Source organism: Mustelus asterias, chromosome 4 (genome assembly GCF_964213995.1).
Source record: "Mustelus asterias chromosome 4, sMusAst1.hap1.1, whole genome shotgun sequence".
Taxonomy (NCBI): Eukaryota; Metazoa; Chordata; class Chondrichthyes; order Carcharhiniformes; family Triakidae; genus Mustelus; species Mustelus asterias.
Genome location: NC_135804.1, coordinates 9,934,330 through 9,960,273, shown reverse-complemented (window position 1 = coordinate 9,960,273; position 25,944 = coordinate 9,934,330). Strand labels below are relative to the sequence as shown.

The following is a 25,944-nucleotide window of genomic DNA, read 5'->3' as shown; positions in this document are numbered from 1 at the left end:
CAGCTTTTTTCACCTCAAAGACTCTCACAGACTTTCTCCATTCAAAGCGTGGAAAAAAGCTAAAGGAAAAGAAATCTTTTGTTCAAAATAATAAGGGTGCAGAACATGACAGACACAAGAAGAGAAGTGACCGGGTGCTGTCACTGCTGGGGTATGCGGATTGATGCAAGCCAGGGAAACAATTTGGTGCACCGCTTGAATGAACAACTTCCTCAGATCCTGTTTAAAGGTGACTTCCTGTAATCATTTTGTTATGAAGTTGCATATATAAGGTTGAAAATGTGGTGTTTGGCAAGTGTAAATTACTACTGTACTCCTTATACATCAATGACTGTGTGGCCAAATTCCCCTCCAATTCGATTTTCAAATTTGCTGACGACACCACCGTAGTGGGTCGGATCTCAAACAATGACGAGATAGAGTACAGGAAAGAGATAGAGAATCTGGTGAACTGGTGCGGCAACAATAATCTCTCCCTCAATGTCAACAAAGCAAAGGAGATCATCATCCACTTCAGGAAGCATAAAGGAGAACATGCCTCTGTCTACACCAACTGGGATGAATAGAAAGGGTCGAGAGCTTCAAATTTTTAGGTGTCCAGGTCACCAACAACCTGTCCTGGTCCCTCCATGCCAACACTATAGTTAAGAAAGCCCACCAACATCTCTACTTTCTCAGAAGACTAAGGAAATTTGGCATGTCAGCTACGACTCTCACCAACTTTTACAGATGCACCATAGAAAGCATTCTTTTTGGTTGTATCACAACTTGGTATGGCTCCTGCCCAAGGCTGCAAGGAACTACAAAAGGTTGTGAATATAATAATATAAATAATATAATATATAAAAATCAAATCAAAAAATATTGAAAAGAAATGCTGAAACCAAAAGAAGAAATCACATCGCATTGTCTCTTTAAAAAGCATGTGTCTTCCTGTGGATTTTAAACTGCAACAGCAGGTTTGCAACATTTGTATCCAAAGCAGCAGACAGGGTTCCAACATAGCAAAACAGGCTTTTGAATTGAACCAATGAGTTTAAAGCAAGCATGCAGAGACACAGGACCAATGGAATTCAAATGTGAGGTTTGTTGACAGCCTCAAGCCACTCAGATTGCAGGAATACTGTGAGGTAATTCCAGGTATGTAAACCTGGACAAGGGGGGGTAACTGTTAAAGTAAGCTTGTCACTTCTTCAGTCGGAAGGAGGAAAAGGCGAGGCTCTCATATAGAATCCTGCAGTTTAATAGATATATCTTCAGAAAATCAACATCTAAAGAGAAAGAGATACCAACTCAAAACGTTCCCGACGGAAGCACCAGAAGAAAGTTCATACTTCCAACAGGTGCCAAGTATTATATTATATTATTTGAGAATGACTATATTCTATAAGGGTTTCTTTCATTGTTCCTGAATGAATCTTGTAATATTCGAACAGCATTCTTTTGGGGAGTTTATTCAGTTTGTTAATATCTTTTTAACAAGGTCATCATCAGTTTTAAAATAAAGACCTGTTAATCGTTCATGATAGCCAGTGGCAGATCCTGCTTTAATTTACCAAAACTAGTAGTGTCCAACTACCTCGTGCACATCTGTATAAGGTTACGAGGCAGGGTTTCCCTTTGGGTGGTTCCCAAAACTACGCAGAGGGAAAAATCACCTCCGTGTCGTAACAAAGTGAATTGTTTTTTTTCCCCACTCTTGGGATCACTTTTTAAATCAACATAGGTACGCCATCAGGGCTTTATTTTAAAAGGTGCCTTCTCTTATGACTGATAAAACGGTAGGAGTTCTGTTATTCCACTGGAAGTTATGGGATCGGGTATTGCGATGGGAATAACGGTGAAGTTAACAACACTCGCTGGTACAACAAGGTTAATTGAACAGTAAACCCTCGTGCCTGCTAAAACCCAGAAGTTGCTTTCAGAGATACCCTGCCCCTGATGTTACAGCCGTCCGCCAACATACTTGTCATTGAAATGAATAAAATGGAATGGACGGGCTTTGCTTTGTTTGCCCAAGCTAAGTTCGGCTGAAGAAGTTGGGGCATTTTTTCATTCCGAAGGAAAATAAGGTGGAATGTATGACTTACCCACATCTGTCGGCTTTCCACCAGCACTGGAAAGCTGCTTTCCAAATTGAACGTGTCCCACTCGCCAACAGGTGCCAGCCCTTTACCTCCACACAAGCCCATCCCCAAAATTCTTTTTATAGAAACCCGACAGAGCAGTAGGAGGCCATTTGGCCTATTGAGTCTGCACTGACAATACCATCCACGCCCTATCCCCGCTTAGTTACCCTACTAATTCCTCTAACCTATCACATCCCGGGACACTAAGGGGTAATTTAGCATGTCCAATCAACTTAACCTGCACATCTTTGGACTGTGGGAGGGAACCGGAGCACCAAGAGGAAAGCCACAGAAACACGGGGAGAATATGTAAAGTCCACACAGACAGTGACCCGAGTCGGGAGATGAATCCAGGTCCCTGGAGCTGTGAAGCAGCAGTGCTAACCACTGTGCTACCGTGCCACCTCATGGTGGCAAAATTCTACTCACAAAGAGTTTAAAGTTAGGAAATAAAAGCCTTGTGCTCTTCATTGGTTTACATCCCTCCACTGAATGAATGTTAAATGTAAGTTTTTTGATGGGTTAACTCTTGGAATCCCATAGAACACGCAGCCCAGAAATAGGCATTCAGCCCATCCAGTTCGTGTTGGTCCACTTGAACTTTCTCCTATTCTTCTTCAGAACCAGCATTACTCTCTATTCCCTGAATCCTCATCTGCTTACCCAGATGTATCACAGCTTGGTATGGCTCCTGCTCTGACCAAGACCACAAGAAACTACAAAGGGCCGTGAATATAGCCCAGTGCATCACGCAAACCAGCCTCCCATCCATTGACTCTGTCTACACTTCTCACAGCCTCAGAAAAGCAGCCAGCATAATTAAGGACCCCACGCACCCTGGACATTCTCTCTTCCACCTTCTTCCATCGGTAAAAAGATACAAAAGTGTGAGGTCACATACCAACCGACTCAAGAACAGCTTCTTCCCTGCTGCTATCAGACTTTTGAATGGACCTACCTTGTATTAAGCTGATCTTTCTCTACACCCTAGCTATGACTGTAACACTACATTCGGCACCCTCTCCTTTCCTTCTCTATGAACGGTATGCTTTGTCTGTATAGCGCGCAAGAAAGAATACTTTTCACTGTATACGAATACATGCGACAATAATAAATCAAATAAAATAAAATAAGTCGCTCCTTAAATGCCCAATCGCACTTTGTATTTACTGAGGTAAGAATATAAGCTCCAGATGAAGAACGATTGAGGCCAGTGTGAACTTCCTCTGTTCGGTTTTCTCTTTTCCCCCATTGTGCTCTGAAGTGTCTGCCTCACAGCAGATTCACCCAGAGACAGCGAGCTGGCAGTCCATTGACGTGGATCACCTGCTTGAAATGATGGGGAGTCTTGTGAGCCCCAATCATCCCTTGAACGATGCTCCTTACTCCTGGTAAGGCCACCCATGGCGGCAAGGTCGGGGAGAGATGCCAGACAAAGTACAATGCAAACGACCTCAAAGGCAGAACAAGCGAAGGAAGACTGTACGTCTCATCGGATGCAAGGGGAAAGAAACCTCCACCGACAACATGGCCCCAATCATTGTGGTTTGATATGTCAACAGAAAACTGATCAGCAACCCATCAAGAGTGTGTGGGCAATGATGGTGCCCCAAAGACACACATTAAACAAAGTCATGTGCTTCTGCCAGGGACCACTTGCCAACCCTGTTCTGACAGAGGATTGGCGTCGGGAACAGGGCTGAGTACCTGGGAGTGTCCAGTTAAGAATCTGCACACAGGCGACAGATGCACGAAGGCCGTTAGATACCCGTGTTGTACTGAGGTGACTCTGGGCAGCACCATCTGTAAGTGAGCAGTTCCGCAGCCAGATTGGTCACTTCCTCATGTTTGAGGCTGAGCATTGAGTGTCTGTGTGCTGTTTGAAGTTGGGAGGCATCACAGCCCCGCTTAACCCAACACCTGCATACACCGCTATCTTTGGAAGCAGTGGGGGAAAGGAGGTGGGTGCAGGTGGGAGCGCTGGGTGGTGCAAAGGGTGTGAGGGTGCTTTCACTGGACCATGATCCAGAAGTGAAAACCCAATCAATTGTTTCCCTTTCTCGGCTAATGGCAGCGAGACACCTTGGGGTGAATCTTCCTGTTCCGCCTGCCACGGGAATCGAAGCGGGCGAGGAGGCGGACCATGGAAAGGTCTGTTGACCTCGGGCAGGATTTCCTGATTTTAGGGCAAGCCCGGCTGGAAAATCCCGCTCTTTGTTACAGCCCCGGCTGAGCCATCCCAGTAGCGACCAGCCAGCTGAGCAACGACCACGGATTGAACCTGCAACATTTCTGCTCTTTAGATACTTCAGCACTGCAGCATTTACCCACAGAGCCTGTCGGCAGTGATATTGAGGATTGGGTAGCAGGCTTTTCGTGCTGCTTACCACAATGTGTCTTACCTTCTCACATCCTGTACATAATCAGCATTCCTGTCAATGAGGTGGGTGATGGAATCCTTGATCGCTTCATGTTTGAAGGAGGAGGCCGTTCCAAAGACGGTCACATCTGGAATGGTGGAACAGAGTTGGGCGACAGCTTGACCCTGTATCAATCACATTCAAATCAGGCTTTAGTTTGAACATATGACAATGTTTGTGACAAGCAGATGTATAGACACTCCCGAAAACATGATTTTAACCTTGGAGAGGAGCTCATTAGTTGTTACGCACTCGTGCCACAAGATTAGTAACAGGTGGTTAGTTCTGGCTTTAATCTGTGCCCAGTTCTACAGCTCAGTTGGCATCACACTCTTTGCCTTGGCCAGATATAGAATTCCCCTGGCAAGGCCTTGCTAGGATCTTCATCCTGTGACATCTGCTGGAAAATCCACATATGTCCCATTCCAATAACTCAAAAGCAAAATCTATGCTGACAAACCTCGACAGTACTGACTAGGACTGACAGAGTGTGGCACCATCAAAGACGCAGGTTGGGATTTTCCGTTCCCCACCTTCTTTGCCTCCCCCCACCCCCGCCCCACGGGTTTTCCAGTGGCAGAGATGGCTTATCATTGGCCAGAGGTGGGTCCAATGGCGTCTTGCATTGTTCACCAGCCAGGACAACCTGCCATGAACAAAGAACAAAGAAAATGACAGCACAGGAACAGGCCCTTTGGCCCTCCAAGCCTGCACTGACCATGGGAGATGGGTTGGTGGGTGTGGGGGGGGGGGGGGGGGGGGGGGGGCGGCGGTGGGGGTGGATGGGGAGCGGGGGTGGGGGGTGGAGTTCGGATGGAATCCAGATGCCAGCCGCTGTCTTTCAGGTGAGGTGCTAAACTGCAGCTCTCACTGGAGGCTGGAAAGGGATCCAAGTCTCCATTCGGAGGAAGGATGGGGTAGGCGGTGGGGGTGGGGGGAGGGGGGGGTGGGGGTGGGGGGGGAGGGCTCCCCAGTATTCTGACCAAGATTTATCCCTGATCCTGTGGCAAGAAACAGGGACGGAATTCTCTGGCCATTCGCACCAGTGGGATTCTCCAGTCCTGCCGGCAGCGTACCCACGAGGGGAGGTACAGAGGTTTCACGATGGCGCGGGGTGATACCAATGGGAAATGCCACTGACAGCGCCAGGACCAGAGAACCCGGCCGCCACCGAGAAACACACAGCCGGGAGGTCGGAGAATCCCGCCCAGGCTATTCAGCCGTTTATCACATTGCTGGTTCTGGGATATTGCAGTGGGCAAACAAGTTGCCACATCTCCCTACTTGACAATGGCGACTAACCTTCACAAGTGACTTCACTTGTCACACCAGCTTCACCCCACAAATGATGCCAGTCGGAAAAGTACCTTTGCGCCTTTTGAAGAGGGGTATTTAATACTGATTCTGTTTCTGGCCTCATAAACACATTATGCAGAGATAACAAGTTCTGATCCTCATACAGAACATTAGCCTAGCCATTGTCTCTTCACATGCATTTGTCAAGCATTTGAAACACTTTTTTTAAATTCTCTTTTTACTTTCTGATTCCAGCATTCATGCTTCTTTGTTTTATCCTGAATATTCTTTGTTGTTCTGATCCAACCAGGGCCGATTATTCTCACTGTGGAGAAAATGTTCAATTATTTCAAAAGGTCAGTCACTCTCTGTACCCTCAGCGCTGAATATACACATCAAAGCAAAAACCAAATCAAAGACATTTCAGTTTGGAGAGAGAAATATTAACATATTGATGCTCTGTGCAAAGATAAGTACATTATTTTTTTCAGCATCATTAAGACCCATAATTGCATGGAGTTAAATCCAGTCTACAGCACACAAACGCGTCATTTGGTTCAGGTGATCTTTGCCATAGTTTATGCTTCACTTAAGCCTCCTCCCACTCCTCCATCAGATCGCATTGTGTGCCCCAGTAGCTGAAATCATTCCACAACCTCAAGACGTGGAACGCTTTACTGCTCTCAGATTCCTAGACCTTGTTGCAGCACAAAAGGAGGCCATTTGGCCCGTCATGTCTGCACCAGCTCTTCGAATGAGCAACACATCTAGTGCCATTCCCCTGCAACCCTGTAACCCTCTAAATCTTTATTTTCAGAGAATCACCCAATTGACTTGGGACGAGCATGGCTGGAAAATCCCACCCCAAATGCCAAAACTACTCCAGAGTTAGCTTTGCAAAAACTGCATCTTGCTGCCTGCCTCTCCATTGAAATGCGTTGAATGGTGTGACATTGCTGTGCTTACAGGGTAGAGTAAATCCACCCCTGGCAATTAGGGCTGGAAATTAGTAACACAAGTACCCTTTTAACTAATGCGATTGAAAATTAACTATTGCAAGTGTGGGATCTCATTCTTTCAGATTTTAATTGGTGTTGCCGATTCAAAGAAATTTAAAATTTGAAAGTAAAATTGTTCTCCATTTCCTTTTTTGTCTTTTTCTCTCTCTCTCTCTCGCTCCATCCAATCTTTCTTTCCTTCTCTTTATTTCTTTTTCTGCTCCTGATTTGCTAGTGAATTCATCGCTTTGTTCTCAGTACTTGTCCTGGTTACTGCCCAGAGACTCGATGTGATTGGTTACAGTTGCTTGCCCCTGTTTATTCTCGTCGCAGGTGTCCTGTTGCCCGGGTTTTGACCTGATCAGTTTCCATCTTTGGCAGTTTGCAGGACAAAATATCATTGTAATAAAACAGAAAAGGGCAAATCTAACTGATAGTTGACAGTGTTTTTATTACCACACTAAAGCGATTTATGACCCATTCGATGAGAATTATGAAAGGTTCTGATGAAGCAGACAGGGAAAAGCTGTTTCCATTGGTGGGAGGGTCAGTAGCCAAAGAGCACCGATTTAAAATAATTGGCAATAAATCTGGGAGGGGAACATAAATCTGCTTTTTTGATGCAGTGAGTTACGGCTTTGTGATCTGGAACGCTAGGCCTAAAAGGCTGATGAAAGCCAATTGGAAAGAAGGATTTGCATTTACATAGCACTTTTCATGACTATCAACCAAATGCCTTCCAGCCAATAAATACTCTTGAAGTTGGTTTTACTTCAAAGGAATTTAAAATTTAAAAGAAAAATCATTTTTCATTTCCTTTTTGTCTTTCACTCTCCCTCTCTCTCTCTATATCCAATCTTTCTTTTCCTTCTCTTTATTTAGCGGCACGGTGGTTAGCATTGCTGCCTCACAGCGCCAGGGACCTGGGTTTGATTCCCGGCTTGGGTCACTGTCTGTGTGGCGTCTGCACCTTCTCCCCGTGTCTGTGTGGGTTTCCTCCGAGTTGCTCCGGTTCCTCCCACAGTCCAAAGATGTGCTGGTTAGGGTGCATTGGCCGTGCTAAATTCTCCCTCAGTGTACCCGAACAGGCGCCGAAGTGTGGCAACTCGGGGATTTTCACAGTAACTTCATTGCAGTGTTAATGTAAGCCTTACTTGTGACACTTATAAATAATCTGAAACGTAATTTATTTTTCTGCTCCTGATTTGCGAATGAATTCACTGCTTCAATGAATTCCGCGTTGTTATTTTTTAAAATGTGTTTTTTCAGGGAATGTGGACATCACTGGCAAGGTCAAGAGTTGTTGCTCGTCCCGAAAGATCCTTGAACTGAGTGGCTCGCTCGGCCATTTCAGAATTCAACTACATTGCTGAGGCTTTGGGATCACATGTAGGCCAGGCCAGGTAAGGACGGCAGATTTCCTTAAGGAAAGGACATTAGTGAACCAGATGGGCTTTTACAACACTTGACAATGGATTCATGGTCATCATTACTGAGGCCAGCTTTTAATTCAAAATTTATTTATTGAATTCATGTCCTCTATGCAGATTCCATATTGGCTATTTTAGCATCGGCTTACAACATGTTTAGCATCTGCTTAGTAGACAGGAATCAATGCAAACATATCAGCAAGTGCACTTAATACAGGCCATAGGGGAATTAACCTCAACAACATTTCGTTGCTAGGTTTTGGGTCCTAGCACCCCCTACTATTCACTGTAACCAGTGCAGTGACACTCAAACCCGAATGAAGACAGCAAACATTTCTTTTTATTCATTTGTGGGACATGAATGTCGCTGGCTGGTCAGCATTTATTACTCTTGTTTTTTGTTATCTCAATCCCTCTACTACCTCGCACTCCTATTCTCCCCCTGCGCCCCCTATCAGCTCATCCCCTACCCCTTCCTCTCTTCCTCTCTCTGAGCTCATTCATCCTCTCCCCCGTCAGAAAGATTTCCAATGTCAGTCCCTGGGCTCTGCTGTGCTGGCTGCACACGGGCAAGGGAGGATGAGGTGGGATGTGGAGGGGGAGGGGGAAGGGGGTGATGGAGACAATGGTAGTGCAGTGGATCACTGGACTAGTTATCTAGAGGCCCAGGTAAACTCTGGAAGGGACAGGGGTTAAAATTCTACCACTGCAGCTGATGGAATTTAACTTCAATTAATAAATCTGGAATACAAATCTTATTCTGGTTTCATTTTAGTATCCACATGATTTTCAAACACAGTGGAGAGGAGGCAAGGGGAGAAAACTACTTAAAAAGAGGGACTATCTCAGTCAGCAGAACTGAATCAAATTGAAAATTAATATTCTGTGGTTTCAAGGCCTTCAAGGTAAGGATCTCTCCTTCTCAATGACTATTTAGACACATCGTGAGTAATGAAAGGTTAAATTTGCTGTAACTCGGCGCTGAGATGCCAAGCTTTAGTGATTCAAATTTAATGAGGTTATTAAGGCCCAGTCTTTTCCTGACCTCATAAAGCATTTGGAGATGTCAGGTTTTAATGTGGCTTATTAAATTCTTCAGGGATTTAAAATTCACCCTTGATTCTAAATACCCATTACTGCAATTAATCTCCAAGGGCCAGCCAATCAGAATCTTAGATAGTGCTGATGAAATGTCAGGCCGGATGTTAATACGATGCGAGCAGGTGGGTTTAGGATTGGGCCCGTTTATTCCGTTTTTATCTCAGCAGATGCTGCCTGGATCTGCTCAATGTTTCCAGCATTTCCTGTTCTTAATTCCAGACCGCAAGCGTCCACGGTATTGTGTTTTTGTCATATTTCTGTTACCTCCTTCAGCGCTGCAACCCTCTGACATAAATGGGCGGCACGGTGGTTAGCACTGCTATCTCACAGTGCCAGGGACCCGGGTTCGATTCCCGGCTTGGGTCACTGTCTGTGTGGAGTTTGCACGTTCTCCCCGTGTCTGCGTGGGTTTCCTCCAGGTGCTCCGGTTTCTTCCCACAATCTCAAAGACGTGCATTGACCCAAACAGGCGCCAGAGTGAGGCAACTAGGGGAATTTCACAGTAACTTCATTGCAGTGTTAATGTAAGCCTACTTGTGACGAATAAACAACCTTTAAAATTCCTTTACAAATGCGCTCATCGGGTCGGAATTTTCCAACCATTCTCTCCTGCGGGATCTTACAGTCCCACCGACAGCTAAGCTCCATCATGAGCCGTAGGGCGGCACGGTGACACAGTGGTCAGCACTGCTGCCTCACAGCGCCGGGGACCCGGGTTCAGTTCCTGGCTTGGGTCACTGTCTGTGCGGAGTCTGCACATTCTCCCCATGTCTGTGTGGGTTTCCTCCGGGTGCTCCGGTTTCCTCCCACAGTCTGAAAGACGTGCTGGTTAGGTGCATTCACCATGATAAATTCTCCCTCAGTATACCCGAACAGGTGCCGGAGTATGGCGACGAGGGGATTTTTGCAGTAACTTCATTGCAGTGTTAATGTAAGCCTACTTGTGACACTAATAAATAAACTTAAACAGCAGCAAGGGGTGCTTGAATGGGAAACCCTACTGACAAGAGGTGGCATCTTCCAATCTCAGGGGACACTAAAAATCTTGCCCATCATCTGTAATGCAAATTGTTTTAAAAATGTGCCTTTATACAGTGCCTCAAATGTGGTCGAGCATCCCAGGGGACATCAAAATATGGCACTTTTTTAATTCATTCATGGGACATGGGCGTCGCTGGCTGGCCAGCATTTATTGCCCATCCCTAGCTGCAATTGGAGAGCAGTTGAGAGTCATCCTCATTGCTTTGGCTCTGGAGTCAGATGTTGGCCAGAACGGGTAAGGATGGCAGATTTCCTTCCCTGCAGGACATTAGTGAATCAGATGGGTTTTTCCGACAATCGACAATGGTTTCATGGTCATCAGTAGATACTTAATTCCAGATTTTTAAAATTGAATTCAGACTCCACCATCTGCCGTGGTGAGAGTCGAACCCGGGTCCCCAGAACATTAGTTGAGTTTCTGGATTAATGATCTAGTGACAATACCATTAGGCCATTGCCTTTCCCAAATGCCACATGAAAACATGTTTGGACAAATAGCCAACACCTTGCTCAAAGAGGTTGTGTTTAAGGAGGATCTCAGAGGAAGACAGAAAGGTAGCAATCAAAATGATACAAAGCTCTTTGATCTGTAGAGTTCACTTGCCCTGTTATAATGCAGAATGGCTGCATTGAAGTCACTGGATTAAAACAAGTCTCTCATAGATTCCACTTGAGAGTTGACCATAGAAACCATAGAACCATAGAAAATTACAGCTCAGAAACAGGCCTTTTGGCCCTTCTTGTCTGTGCCGAACCATTTTATGCCTAGTCCCACTGACCTGCACTTGGACCATATCCCTCCACACCCCTCTCATCCATGAACCCGTCCAAGTTTTTCTTAAATGTTAAAAGTGACCCCGCATTTACCACTTTATCCGGCAGCTCATTCCACACTCCCACCACTCTCTGCGTGAAGAAGCCCCCCCTAATATTCCCTTTAAACTTTTCTCCTTTCACCCTTAACCCATGCCCTCTGGTTTTTTTTCTCCCCTAGCCTCAGCGGAAAAAGCCTGCTTGCATTCACTCTATCTATACCCATCAAAATCTTATACACCTCTATCAAATCTCCCCTCAATCTTCTACGCTCCAGGGAATAAAGTCCCAACCTATTCAATCTCTCTCTGTAACTCAGCTTCTCAAGTCCCGGCAACATCCTTGTGAACCTTCTCTGCACTCTTTCAATCTTATTTACATCCTTCCTGTAACTAGGTGACCAAAACTGTACACAATACTCCAAATTCGGCCTCACCAATGCCTTATATAACCTTACCATAACACTCCAACTTTTATACTCGATACTCCGATTTATAAAGGCCATTTGACATTTGGAAGTATCTATAATAGTGTCAGCCTGATTTCACACCTTCACTGTGGTATGCGTACAAGGAGGGGTGGTTGGTGAATGGTGTGGGGCTGGCAAGCAACACTGGTATTCTCTGTTCATGAAGAAACTGTGGTGTGTGGAGGATGGAATAATGGTATCAGAGAAGCACAGGCAAAGGCCATTTGGCCCAACATGTCCATGCCAATTCCCTGCAAGAGTGGACCCACTCCTCTAACCTTTCCTCTGCTGTCCTGCAATGTTCTTTTGATTCAGATTATTACACAATTCCAATTTTGAAAGCGACAATTGAATCTGCCTCCACCACACCCTCTGGCAGTGCCATCAGGATCCTAACCCCTTGCTGCTTAACTTTTAATTTATTCTTTCATGGAATGTGGGTGTCACTCCAAGGTCAGCATTTATTACCGATCCCTAATGGACCTTGACCTCTGTGACTTCATAGGATCATAGAATCCCTACAGTGCAGAGGAGGCTATTCGACCCATTGAGCCTGTAATTACCGCAATCTCACCCAGGCCCTACTCCCGCAACCCCACACATTTACCCTGCTAATCCCCCTGACATTAGGGTCAATTTAGCATGGCCAATCCACCTAAACCGCACATCTTTGGACTCTGGGAGGAAACCGGAGCACCCGGAGGAAACCTACGCATACACGGGGAGAAAGTGCAAACTCCACACAGACAGTAACCCGAGGCTGGAATTGAACCCGGGACCCTGGCGCTGTGAGGCAGCAGTGCTGACCACTATGCCACCATGCCATCCAGTTGCTCGGGCATTTCAGAGGGCAATTAAAAGTCAACCACATAGCTGTTAGGTCTGGAGTTACATGCAGCCCAGATTGGGTAAGGAGGGTAGATTTCCTTCTCAAAATTGGAGGGGGTAGGGGGCAGAACCAGATAGGTTTTTAATGACAAGTTTCATAGTCACCATTATTGAGACGAACTTTATAATTTCAGAGTGACTAACCGTCTTTATCTGCCACATGGGATTTGAACTCATGTTCCCAAAGCATTAGCCTTGGCATTCTGATGCCAGTTCAGTGACATCACCACTACACCAGCATTTCCCCATGTTACCTCGAAAAAAGTGTTCTCTCATGTTCCCCTTGATTCTTCTGTCAATCGCTTTAAACCAGTGCCCTCTGGTTCTCAACTATTCCATCGATGCAAACACTTCTCTCTATCTATTTTATCCAGACCCCTCATTCCTTTCAACACCTCTATCAAATCTCCTCTCAACACTCTCTCCTCCAGTAAGTACAGCCCCAGTTTCTCCAATCTACCCAATAACTGTCGTCCCTTGTCTCTGGAACCTTTCCTGCACCCTCTCTGATGCCATCTCATCTAAAATGTGGTGCCCAGAATGAGACATTATACCCCAAACTGACAATAATCTCTCCCTCAATGTCAGTAAAATGAAGGAGATAGTCATCAACTTCAGGAAACGTAGTGGAGGACATGCCCCTGTCTACATCAATGGGAAAGAAGTGGAAATGGTCGAGAGCTTCAAGTTTCTCGATGTCCAGATCACCAACAACCTCTTCCTGGTCCCTTCGCACCGACGCTATAGTTAAGAAAGCCCACAAACATTTCTACTTTCTCAGGAGGCTAAGGAAGTTGGCATGTCTACTAAATGACTCTCACCAATTTTTACAGATGCACTCTCGAAAGCATCCTTTCCGGATGTATCACAGCTTGGTATGCCTCGTGCTCAAGACGGCAAAAAACTACATAGAGTTGTGAATGTAGCCCAGTCCATCACGCAAACCAGCCTCCCATCTATTGACTCTGTCTACACTTCCTGCTGCCTCGGAAAAGTACCCAGCATAATCAAGGACCCCACACACCCCTGACATACTTTCTTCCACCTTCTTCTGTCTGAATGCATGTGCCAAGAACACTCAAGAACAGCTTCTTCCCTGCAGCCATCAGACTTTTGAATGGACTTACCTTAAATTAAGTTGATCTTTCTCTGCACCCTAGCTATGACGGTAACCCTATATTCTGCATCCTCTCCTTTCCTTCTCCCCTTTGTGCTCTATGAGCAGTATGCTTTGTCTGTATTGCGTGCAAGAAACAATGCCTTTCACTGTATCCCAACACATGTGACAATAATAAATCAAATCAAAAAAACCAAAGTTTGAAGGTTCCTAAAATATCCTTGCCTCAGTGCTTGAAAACTATGTACAGTAACAATGTGGCATGAAGAGGGGAAAACTGAACTTGTGGCTGCACGAGAGACAAGGCTCAGAAATAAAGCACACTCGAGCCAAACTATAATTAAAACGCACAATACAAAAGGATAAAGACAAGAAGGATAAACAAACAAACACAGAGAAGCATTTGGTTTTGTCAGGCCATGTCAAAGTGAAGTGAAAACAAAGACACCCACAGAGTAACGACCCTTCCTGGATGCTCAGTAAGTACAATAGCTCGATCACGCAAAGAATCTGATAGCGTGATACTCAGCACCACTGGAGCTTTGCGATCCTTCACCTGCATTGTGGAGTATTGAAGGCTGAGATCAGGTCGTTAACCTGAACACTATATAAAACATGAGGATATATGTAAAAACCGCCCCTCCAACTCTCCCACCAAAGACACCTGCGATGTTCAGAGTTTGCAAAGATACTTCACACTTAGATCATGATTGTCCTTAATTTTATTCAAATTAGCAGATCACCATATAATGCGCTTAATGAACCTGGGCTGGCTCCCATTCATGAAATGTCCAACACACAACAGCACAGCAATGAGGCCATTACACCCATCATACCTGTGCTAGCTCTCTAACTGGAGCCATTTATTTTAATTGGTTTTCCTCAATCCTTCTTCCCATCCTTTCACATTTCTTCCATTCCTTCTTCCCATCCTTTCACATTTCTTCCATTCTAACCTCCTTTCAAATGGCATGTTGGGCAGAATTCTCCCATCCTGAGACTATGACTTGGACCCCACTTGGAGTACCGTGCTCACTTCTGGTCGCCTCATTGCAGGAGGGATGTGGAAATGATTGAAAGGGTGCAGAGAAGCTTTACAAGGATGTTGCCTGGATTGGTTGGCATGCCTTATGAGGATAGGTTGAGGGAGCTCGGTCTTTTCTCCTTGGAGAGACGAAGGACGAGAGGTGACCTGATAGAGGTGTACAAGATGTTGAGAGGTATAGATCGGATGGATTCCTTTTTCCCAGGGCTGAAATGGCTGCTACAAGAGGACACAGGGTTAAGGTGCTGGGGAGTAGGTACAGAGGAGATGTCAGGGGGAAGTTTTTCACTCAGAGGGTGGTGGGTGAGTGGAATCGGCTGCCGTCAGTGGTGGTGGAGGCAAACTCGATAGGGTCTTTTAAGAGACTTCTGGATGAGTACATGGGACTTAATAGGATTGAGGGTTATAGGTAAGCCTATATATAAGCCTAGGTAGATAGGGACACGACCGGCGCAACTTGTGGGCCGAAGGGCCTGTTTGTGCTGCATTTTTTCTATGTTTCTATGTTTCTAATTCCCATGTCGGGGGCAGGAATATGGAGTATTTCCGGCTGCGGAGGCCGGTGAGAAAATACCCAAATCTTCCAGTCCCTGCATCATTAATTATGCACCCAGGGGTATTTCACCATATTCCGTGGTGGGCAGGCCTGGATTTGATTTGATTTGATTTATTGTTGTCCTATGTATTAGTATACAGTGAAAAGTATTGTTTGTTGCGCGCTATATAGCCAAAGCATACCGTTCATAGAGAAGGAAACGACAGAGTGCAGAATGTAGTGTTGCAGTCATAGCTAGGGTGTAGAGAGAGATCAACTTAGTGCGAGGTAGGTCCATTCAAAAGTCTGACGGCAGCAGGGAAGAAGCTGTTCTTGAGTCGGTTGGTATGTGACCTCAGACCTTTGTATCTTTTTCCTGACAGAAGAAGATGGAAGAGAGAATGTCCGGGGTGCGTGGGATCCTTGATTATGCTGGCTGCTTTTCCGAGGCAGTGGGAAGTGTAGACAGAGTCAATGGGTGGAAGACAGGATTGCGTGATAGACTGGGCTTCGTCCACAACCCTTTCAGTTTCTTGCACATAGTCTGTTATTCTAATTGGATGCCATAATGAAAAGGCGTCCAATATCACTGGCCCACTATTGAGGGAGGAAGGCTGACCTCCTGGGATGAGGATGGATCTCCAGGAACATTCTGAGGCTGGTAAATGGACCCCTCCCAGGCCAGCGAATCTGTAAGGTTCACCTGTAGATGCACCCCCCACTCATTGCTTTGGTGTCCCAGGGTCCAGGGTTGCCGTTAGCCTCCATCCCGAACTCCGGTCTATCACTGCAATTTTTTCTATATCGCAATAAAGCTACTTGTTGCCTTGTGAACCTACTGTTTGACTAATTATTTTGACATGTAAAGCCTAAACCGAAGTTGAACGTAATGTTACTCCGCCACTTCTTGAAGACTTGGAGGATCCTGTCGATGTACAGGTTAATGCCACTTATCCTCATGCAAGGAAAATAAATGACTCACAATCTCTCGCTTGAACTATTTCATAATTAACTTTGAGATGTTCTTTTTATTCTGGCCAACTATGGAGTTATGGGACTAGCTAACAGTTTACAAGCGGGGATCGATTTACTCTCAAGATTGTTGGAAGTCTGTTGACTGTGCGGAAGTCCCAGTCCAACTCATAGATTACCAAAGCAGAAAACTCATCATCATGATGGGAGCCAGGCAGTAGGTGGCAATAACAACTGGAAGCTGACCTGCCTGGCCCCAGAAGAACCTTCTCCCCTGATGGAGGTGGAAGAACCACTTACGGCCAATGATTGTTAAATTACCACAAGTTGAATTCCCAGCGCAGAAGCAGACTCATCATCTATATCCTCATCCCTCGGGGCGATCTTACCATCGCGCCCACTGTCCGATGGGCAGGATGAGCCAGTAAGATCGCACGAGAGCCGAAATATCAGGTTCGCGCCCAGTTTCTCACCTCTCACGATCTTACTGGCACCGGATATCTAACCAATCAGCCCTACCGCCCATTTCCGGCGCGAGGCTGAATAAATTATTTAAATCAAAGTTAAATGAAATTAGCGAGCCTGGGACTCAATCACCCGGGCTTACCCGTCTCTGTGGCCTTGCCAGGGAGCTTCTCTCCGGATGGAATCACAGTTGGTTCCCAGCAACGGGGACTAGTCATCACTAGACCAGATGTCACTGGTAGAACCGGACCCCATTGAAGTCACCCCGAAAGGTTGGGGGCAAGGGTGGGTGCCCCTTCAGCAGAGTCCACCTGGCAGTGCCATCCTGGTACTACCCACCAGGCACAGGGCAGTGCCAAGGGTGCAGGGCCTTGGGCGGGGGGTGGTGGCCTATTGAGGAGGTGGGGACAGACCAGGACAGGCGGATTGGTGGTGGTGGTGGTGGGGGGGGGGGGGGGGGGGGGAGGTGGAGAGTGAACTGCTGTGCACTTTGCAATTGCAAACGTTAGGAGGAGGGAGGGGGCGGTCTGTTCCGGCGGGGGTGTGGGGTGGAGGTCACGGAGGTTAATTTGTCAGGGCAGGGGATGGGTTGTGATAGGCCACAGGCGCCTGTGGTCACTGGGTGGGTGTGGTGTTTAGGCCACGGAGGCCAGCTGAAAGGAGCAGAGGATGTGTCGCAGGCCTTTCTGCTGTCCAGAGCAGAGAGACCTGCGCATGCGCAATGGCACCCTCTGTTGCTCTCAGCCAACTTTCTGGTGATTTAAGCCCTGCCCCTTACAGGCGAGAAACAGATTTTGAGGGGGTTTTTCCGCTCTAAGTACATGAGATAGCAGATTTGGAAATCGCCCAAAAATAGATCAGAAACTTTCCCATTTTCACGCTTTTCCTGGACTTAGAAATTTTTTCATAAGATTACCTCCCCATCTCCACCTCCACCCCCTCTACCCACCATCTTTTATGAGGGGGAGCCAGAGTTCCAGCCCCTCTCCTGAAAAATCCATGAATCTATAGCTCAAGTACAGGATTTTATTTTAATATATTTATTAACTACTGTTCATCAAGAACTATCAGTGCAGGCAAGTAGAATCTCCATGCACGTCAGTCACCCAGTGTCAGGCTCCCAAGCTCATATCCAGCACAAAGCAGAGTAAAACTCCCTTCTCTGTGTCCCCGTTAACATGCAGCAGTCACAACATCAGAAGACTTCAGTGGTACAGTGTGATGTTCCCAGTTGCTTTATCAGTCATTCTCTCTGAGTCAGAACAATAGAATCTCTACAATGCAGAAGGAGGTCATGCAGCCCAATGAGTCTGCACTGACTCTCTGATAGAGCATCCCACCCAAACTGTCAATTTACTCCCAAATTATGAACAGCTCTGCGGATGGTAACCTACTTGGAGCTAATATAATCCAGTTCAATTTACATGAAACCTTCATTAGCAATCAACAGAAAAATAAATGATGTTCCATGAATCTGGTCTAGTTTGAACCTTGGGCTTGGTCTAAAAGGATGGCACACTAACTAAGTGCAAACTCAGACCTTCTATGCTGAGGGTTGTCAATGCAAAGTCCATAGACTCGTACAGCACAGAAGGAGGCCATTCGGCCATCATGCCCATGCTGGCTATTTGAAGGAGCGAGCCAATTGGACCCACTCCATCCGTTCTTTCCCTTTTCCTGTTCAAATATTTATCCAATTCCCTTTTCAAAGTTATTCCCATTGTCCTTTCATGCAAGGAACAGCAAATCATAGCAGCCTGCCGTGTGAAAGGTTCCATCTCACCTCTTTTTTTCTTGTCAGTTATTTGAAATCTGCGTCCTCTGTTTGCCAGATTCATCTGCCGAGGGAAACTGTTGCCCCTTATTTATTCAGTCATCATTTTGAGCGCCACTGTTGAATCTCACCTTAACCTTCTCTGCACAAAGAAAACCTATCCTACTTTTCTCAGCATCACCATCTAACCAGAGTCCCATCGCCCCAGCATCATTCATGAATAACACAATCAGGTAAATGTTCAGCTGGTAGCTCTCCCAGTAAAAAATGCTGGTCAGGGTTTCAGGTCCCTTAGCTGATTTATTGTGTACACAATTTTATGTCCATTAAAGTTGGCACAGGTAAAACTAGGGATTAGAATTCCAGCATATGAATCATAGAACCCTGCAGTGCAGAAGGAGGCCATTCAGCCCATCGAGCCTGCACTGACCACAATCCCACCCAGGCCCTATTCCTATAACCCCTCATATTTACCCTGCTAATCCCCCTGACACTAGGGTTAATTAAGCATAGCCAATCCACCTAACCCGCACATCTTTGAACTGTGGGAGGAAAGCGGAGCACTCGGAGGAAACCCACGCAGACACGGGGAGAAAGTGCAAACTCCACACAGACAGTGACCCAAGCCAGGAATTGAACCCGGGTCCCTGGCGCTGTGAGGCAGCAGTGCTAACCACTGTGCCACCGTGCTGCCCCGCTTGAATTCCTGATGCATGCTCCCAGTTTGCAAGTCTCTGCCTGGAGGCAATAAAGGTGAAAATTTGTTCATGTGCATACATTGAATTTAAGGGATTCTGAGGTCCATTGTGGTTTCTTCCAAACCTGTCTGCCTCAGAGTGGGTAACTTAGACATTGGGCTGATTGTGACCAGTGGGGGTTATTGATTCATGTCAGTTTTACACTCCCACCAACGTTAACACGATAGCAATAATGTGAGTGAACAGTGTCAGGAGCCTGCAGGGAATGCAATGATTCTGGAATATAATTACCACTCCTCCGCCGGCCGAATGCAGCAGCACCGACATCCCTTCTCGCAGGTTTGCCACCTCGAACAGCATCATGTAGGCAGTCACAAAGTTCATGGGAAATGCTGCAGCCTCCGCAAATCCCATCCCGTCCGGGACATTGTACACAAACTCCATTGGTGTGCAGACCACTTCGCCCCAAGCACTGTAATTGACAAACGCCATAACTCTGTCTCCAATCTGCAACAGATGGAAAGTAATAAAACAACCAACAGAACATAACCAACAGCAATGATATGTGATCTTTCTTTTGGGCATCGCAGGCTGGCCAGTATTTATTGCACATCCCTAGTTTCCCAAGGGCAGCTGAGAGTCAACCATATTGCTGTGGACCTGGAGTCACATGTAGGCCAGGCCAGGTAAGGACGGCAGACTTCCTTCTCCAAAGGATGTTAGTGAACCAGATGGGTTTTTCCGAAGATCAACAATGGTCACCATTGGATTCTTAATTCCAGATTTCCTTTTATTGAATTCAAATTCCACCATTTGCGGTGGCGGGATTCGAACCCAGGTGCCCAGAACATTAGCTGAGTTTCTGGATTAATAGTCCAGCAATAATATCACTAGGCTATCGCCTCCCCTATTATGTTAAACAAGGGGGAGGCGATAGCTTAGTGGCATTATCGCTAGACTATTCACCCTGAAACTCAGCTAATGTTCTGGGTTCAAATCCTGCCACAGCAGATGGTGAAATTTGAATTCAATAAAAAATATCTGGAATTAAGAATCTACTGATGACCATGAAACCATTGTCAATTGTTGGAAAAACCCATCTGGTTCTTTAGGGAAGGAAATCTGCCCTCCTTACCTGGTCTGACCTACATGTGACTCCAGAGCCATAGCAATGTGGTTGACTCTCAACTGCCCTTAGGCACCTAGGGATGGGCAATAAATGTTGGCCAGCCAGCAACACCTATGTCCCATGAATGAATAAAAAATAACTAGTTTAAATCAGGGAGAAAGTAACATTGAATCACAAACTCACCAGAATTAACATGAGCCAAATAACAACAATTTTTTTGATACATTCAAGGGATGTGGGCTTCACTGTATACCCAGCATTCAATGCCCACCTCTAGTTGCATTTGAGAAGATGGTGGTGAACTTCCCTCCTGAACTGCTGCAGTCCCTGAGGTGTAGGTACACCCACAATGCTGATAGGAGGGCATTCCAGGATTTTGACCAAGCGACAGTGAAGGAATGGTGCTATGTTTCCCAGTCAGGATGGTGAGTAGCTTGGGGAGGGGAACTTGCAAGCACTTGCAGGTATTCCTAGGTACCTAATTCCCTTGTCCTTCTAGATAGTAGTGGCTGTGGGTTTGTAAGGTGCTGCCTAAGGAGCCTTGGTGAGTTCCAGCAGTACTTCTTGTAGATGGTAAAAACGGCTACTCCTGAGCGTTGGTGGTGAAGGGTGGGATCTTTTACATTCATGCAAGTAGGCACTTGAGGTCTTGGTTTCATCTGATCTGAAAGATGGCACCACTGACAAAGTAGCTTTCCCTCAGCAGTGCATTCAAGGGTCAGCTTTGATTTTTGTGCTCAAGTCCTGGAGTGGAAACTGAATTCAGAACCTGGCTCAGAAGTGGGAGCACGGCCAACTGAGCTACATCTGACACCCTCAGTGGAGGAGGGAGTGAATGTTTATGAGAGGAGTGCCGATCAAGCTGTCTGCTTTGTCCTGGAATCAAGCTCCTTGAGTGTTGTTGGAGCTGCACTCACCCAAGCAAGTGTCCCATCACACTCCGGAATAACATAATGACTCAGAAAGTGACAAATTCTCAGCACCAGGTGATATTAATGCCCTGGTTTTTAAGGGGGTAGATGAGAATATTGTATATAACCTTCCAAAGTATTCACAATTTGGAAATTATTCTTTCAGATTGGAAAATTGGAGAACGGTGGTAAACTGTCAGAATGGACATTTTATTGGAACTTCAGTACAGACACGTATGAGGTAGTACACTTTGGCAGGCAGAAAAACTCCTTGGAAAGTCAGTGCTCAGACAGCTACAGGAACAGAGAAATCTGGTGGGTATAAGTACACAAATTACTAAAAGTAATAATTCAGGTTAATAAGGGCATATAAAAGCAAGCAGAGCACTCAAGATCACTTCTAGAGGGATAGAATGGTAAAGCAGAGAAGTTACATTGAACCTTGGTCAGACCTCAATATTTTTATATTCTTTCATCAAATGTGGGCATCACTGGCAAGGCCAAGATTTGGTTACCAATTCCTAATTGCCACTGAACTGAGGACAACAGAGGGTTTCGTTCTGGTAGGTTTTCAGCCCACATGTAGGCCAGACTGGGTCAGGATAACAGATTTCCTTCCCTAAAGAGTAGCAATGAAGCGGTTGGGTTTTTACAATGATCAATGGTAGCTATCATGGTCATTATGATGGAGGCTAGTTTTATATTCCATGTTTATTCCATGAATTTAAATTCCACCAGCTGCTGTGGTGGGATCTGAACCATGTCCCCCACAGCATTAGCCTGGGCCTCTGGATTACTAGTCCAGTAACATTACCACGACACCATTATCTCTCCTCACTTGAATTTTGCTGATCAGTGCTGGTTTCCACAGAATAAGAAGGATATGGAGACAAAGGAAAAGAGTAGAATGAAGTGTGAACTCATAAGAAGTTAAAGCTATGAAATAATTTGATAGGGTTAAATTCCATTCTGCCCAACTGACCAACCTGTCTATATCATCCTCTAATCTAAGGCTTTCCTCCTCGCTATTTACCACACTACCGATTTTCGTTTTATCTGCAAACTTACTGATCATACCTCTGATTTTCACATCTAGATCATCAATGTACATTACATACAGCAGGGGACCCAGCACTGACCCCTGCGGTACATCACTGGACACAGGCGTCCAGTCACAAAGACAGCCTTCAACTATCTCCCTCTGCCTCCTGCTAATTGTGGGTCGAATTTGCCAATTTACCTTGAATCCTATAAGCTCTTACATTCCTGGCCAGTCTCCCATGCAGGACCTTGTCAAAGGCCTGACTGAAGTCTATGGAGACTGCATCAGTGGCACTGCCCTCATCTACAAACCTCATCAGCTCCTCGAAAAATTCAGTCAAATTTGTTATACATGATCGATTTCCCCTGACAAAGCCGAGTTGATTATTCTTGATTAATCCTTGCCTCTCCAAGTGGAGGTTACAATCTGTCCCTTAGAATTCTTTCCAACCATTGCCCTGCCGCAGGTGACAGGCTCACTGAGCTGTAATTAGCTCCTCCACCAGGATAACAATTCAGCTATGGCGGGACAGACAGGTAAGCAGCGGTTACAGCATCCATGCCAAGGGTGCCCAGTTCTATGGGCACACTGCTGCCTTCCAACTTGACCTAGGGGAGGGATAGGAGACCATAACCCAGCCCAAAGTATCCTTCTGTAGCTCAGAATCAATTCGTTCCACTCTGGCAAATGGTGTTTGAATGAGTTAATACAGTGTGTTAAGTTTTTCACACAGAGGGTGGTGAGTGTCTGGAACGAGCTGCCAGAGGTAGTAGTAGAGGCGGGTACAATTTTGTCTTTTAAAAAGCATTTAGACAGTTACATAGATAAGATGGGTAAAGAGGGATATGGGTCAAACACGGGCAATTGGGGCTAGCATGGTAGTTGAAGAAAAGGGCGGCATGGACAAGTTGGGCCGAAGAGCCTGTTTCCATGCTGTAAACTTCGATGACTCAATCACTCTATGATTCTATAAATTCAAGATGCTGCTTTTAATTTGCTCGTCAAACAATGAGCTGCATGTCAGGCCACACTTTTCACACAAATATTTAGATGACTTTGCTGCAATATTGAAGTGTGCAGCTGTGTTGTTGCAAAACATGACAGTCTAAGGAGATTAGAAAACAGTTTGACAATCTTCTTGTAAGACATGCAATGCTTGTCTTAGTGCAGTTATATCTTTCTGATCAGCTACACCCGTTGACCTGCGTTGTTACACAGGGATGGTCAAATCCTTCAGGCCAAATGGCCCATGAGGTCAAGAGCATCAGTGGACTAAGGTTGGGGAGGAAGTGGGGGTAGAAAAGTCCCTGAGTAAAGGGACCCTCACTGGGGCAGGATCAGGAATAATAAAGTGGGAAGGGCTTGAAGTGGCTTAGCAGGGGTAGGTGGGAAAAATTGCTGAGTGCGGCGTGGGCTTTATTGTATTCTGTTGCCATGGCAACACCTCTACCAATCAAAGTTCAATTGCCATTCAACAATCTCGCCTTACGCAGCATTAATTATTGTTCCCTTTAGAATTGGTATTCTAGTGATTTTTGTCCTGATAAGTCGAAGGTGCAAAGCTTTGGCAACATGTCTCTTTTCAATAATTTTGATTTGTCAATAATTTGAAAAAGTTTAATCATTCCTAATGTATTATAAGATAATATTAAAGGCCTCAGTTTTTTTAAATCTCACTGTAACTGGACTAAAGATCCTGATGGGCCCAGTTTTTCAGAAATACGACTGAGCTTTCATTTTGAGAAAACTGTAGGTTGTGCCGAGAATAATTTTCAGATTTCTAAGGAAGTTCCAACTGCTCAAAACATCGATCAGGCCCAATTCCTTAAAAGCATTAAAGTTGCCATTCATTAAAATGTGCAATAGCGGACATCTGAAGGTGAAGATGAAGACAAATGGCATGTTAGCTTTATCATAGGGGGTTGCAGTGTAAGAATAAGGAAGTCTTGCTCTTGGAGAGACCTGTGTATTGTGTACGGTTTTAGACCCCTTATCCTAAGGAAGGCTACACTTGCCTTACAGGGTGAAGGTTCAGTAAACTAACTCCTGTGATGAGTGGGTTGAGGAGTATTGAGTTGATTGGGTCGATATCCTCTGGAATTTAGAAGAATGAAAAATGACTATAACATTTGTAAGATCATAGTTAAATGTTTGAAACATTTCCTTGACTGTATTGGAGCATCTCAGAATGTTACTTGATGTGTGTGAAGAGCCTGAATATTATTGCTTTTTGTGTGATGGTCATTTTGGAATGATTATAATGATCTTGCAGATTTATGAATAAAGTATATTTTTGGAAAACAAAAGAATGAAAGATGATCAAATTGAACTGGATATTTTTATTTTATTCATTCAGGGGATGTGGGCGTCACTGGCTTGGCCGGCATTTATTGCCCATCCCTGAGGGCAGTTAAGAGTCAACCACATTGTTGTGGGTCTGGAAGCACATCTAGGCCAGACCAGGTAAGGATGGCAGATTTCCTTCCCTAAAGGACATTAATGAACCAGTTGGGTTTTTAGGACAATCGACAATGGTTTCATGGCCATCATTAGACTTTTAATTCCAGATATTTTTTATTGTATTCAAATTCCACCATCTGCCGTGGCAGGATTTGAATCCAAGTTCCCAGAGCGTTACCCTAGGTCTCTGGATTGCCAGTCCAGTGACAATACTACTACGCCACAATACAGGGATGCGGAAAGGCTACTTTTCCTGGCTGGATGTCCAGAGCTTTCGGGACATGGTATCAAGATAAATGGTTGGACATTTCGGACTGAGATGACATGGATGACATGGTGGCACAGTGGTTAGTACTGCTACCTCACAGTGCCAGGGGGCAGGGTTCGATTCCCGGCTTGGGTCACTGTCTGCGCGGAGTCTACACATTCTCCCTGTGTCCGCGTGGGTTTCCTCCGAGTGTTCCGGTTTCCTCCCACAGTTCAAAAGAGGTGCTGGTTAGGTGAATTGGCCATGCTAAATTCACCCTCAGTGTACGCAAACAGGTGCTGGAGTGTGGCGACTAGGGGATTTTCACAATAACTTCATTGAAATGTTAATGTAAGCCTACTTGTGATGCTAATAAACAAACTTTAGGAGAAATTTCTTCTTTGAGAAGATTGTGAATCTTTGGATTTTTCTCTGCCCCAAAGGGCTATGGAATCTCAAGCAATGGGTGTATTCAAAGTTGGGATTGATCAGTTGTAAGGCACTGTGGGAAACACGGGAGATGAGGCGAGGGCAAGAAAGTGGAGTTGATGTAGATGTTCAACCATAACCGTAGGCTTCATGACTTACTCCTGCTCCTATGTTAAATTCTATACAAAGCTTACAAGATGAAAATTCCCCCAAGTTATGTACCTTTAGTGCCATCTGTTATTCATTTTCTGTTAAGCATTCAGCATCTCGTCGCTAGGAAGGCACAGAACATTATTTCTTTGGCGACAGCAGATGTTTGTAGGTTGTTGCATAACATTACACATAGCTTCACAGCACCTCTTACAACTGCAGTTCACTGAAATAAGACTGTCATGCGAATACATTAAGTTCTCCTTCACCAAAATCGAGAAGAACAGCTCAGTTGGGTGATTAAATAGAACAATGTAAAGTGTAGCTAAACTACCAGTGGAGATTGCATTCCATATGAAGTGCCTTCATGTTAATCAGCATAAAG

The 25,944-nt window shown here is 45.4% G+C and overlaps 1 protein-coding gene across 1 annotated transcript in view; it reads right to left on the bottom strand.

Annotated features, from left to right (window-relative positions):
• vat1l (vesicle amine transport 1-like) overlaps positions 1-25,944 on the bottom strand; it is a 163,823-nt gene that overhangs the window by 114,694 nt on the left and 23,185 nt on the right. Inside the window, exons 3-4 of the mRNA XM_078212089.1 lie at positions 19,483-19,698; positions 4,532-4,674 (exon numbers count right to left, since the gene is read on the bottom strand). Of these exons, the coding sequence (XP_078068215.1) occupies positions 4,532-4,674; positions 19,483-19,698 (359 nt within the window). The remainder of the gene's footprint in view (positions 1-4,531; positions 4,675-19,482; positions 19,699-25,944) is intronic.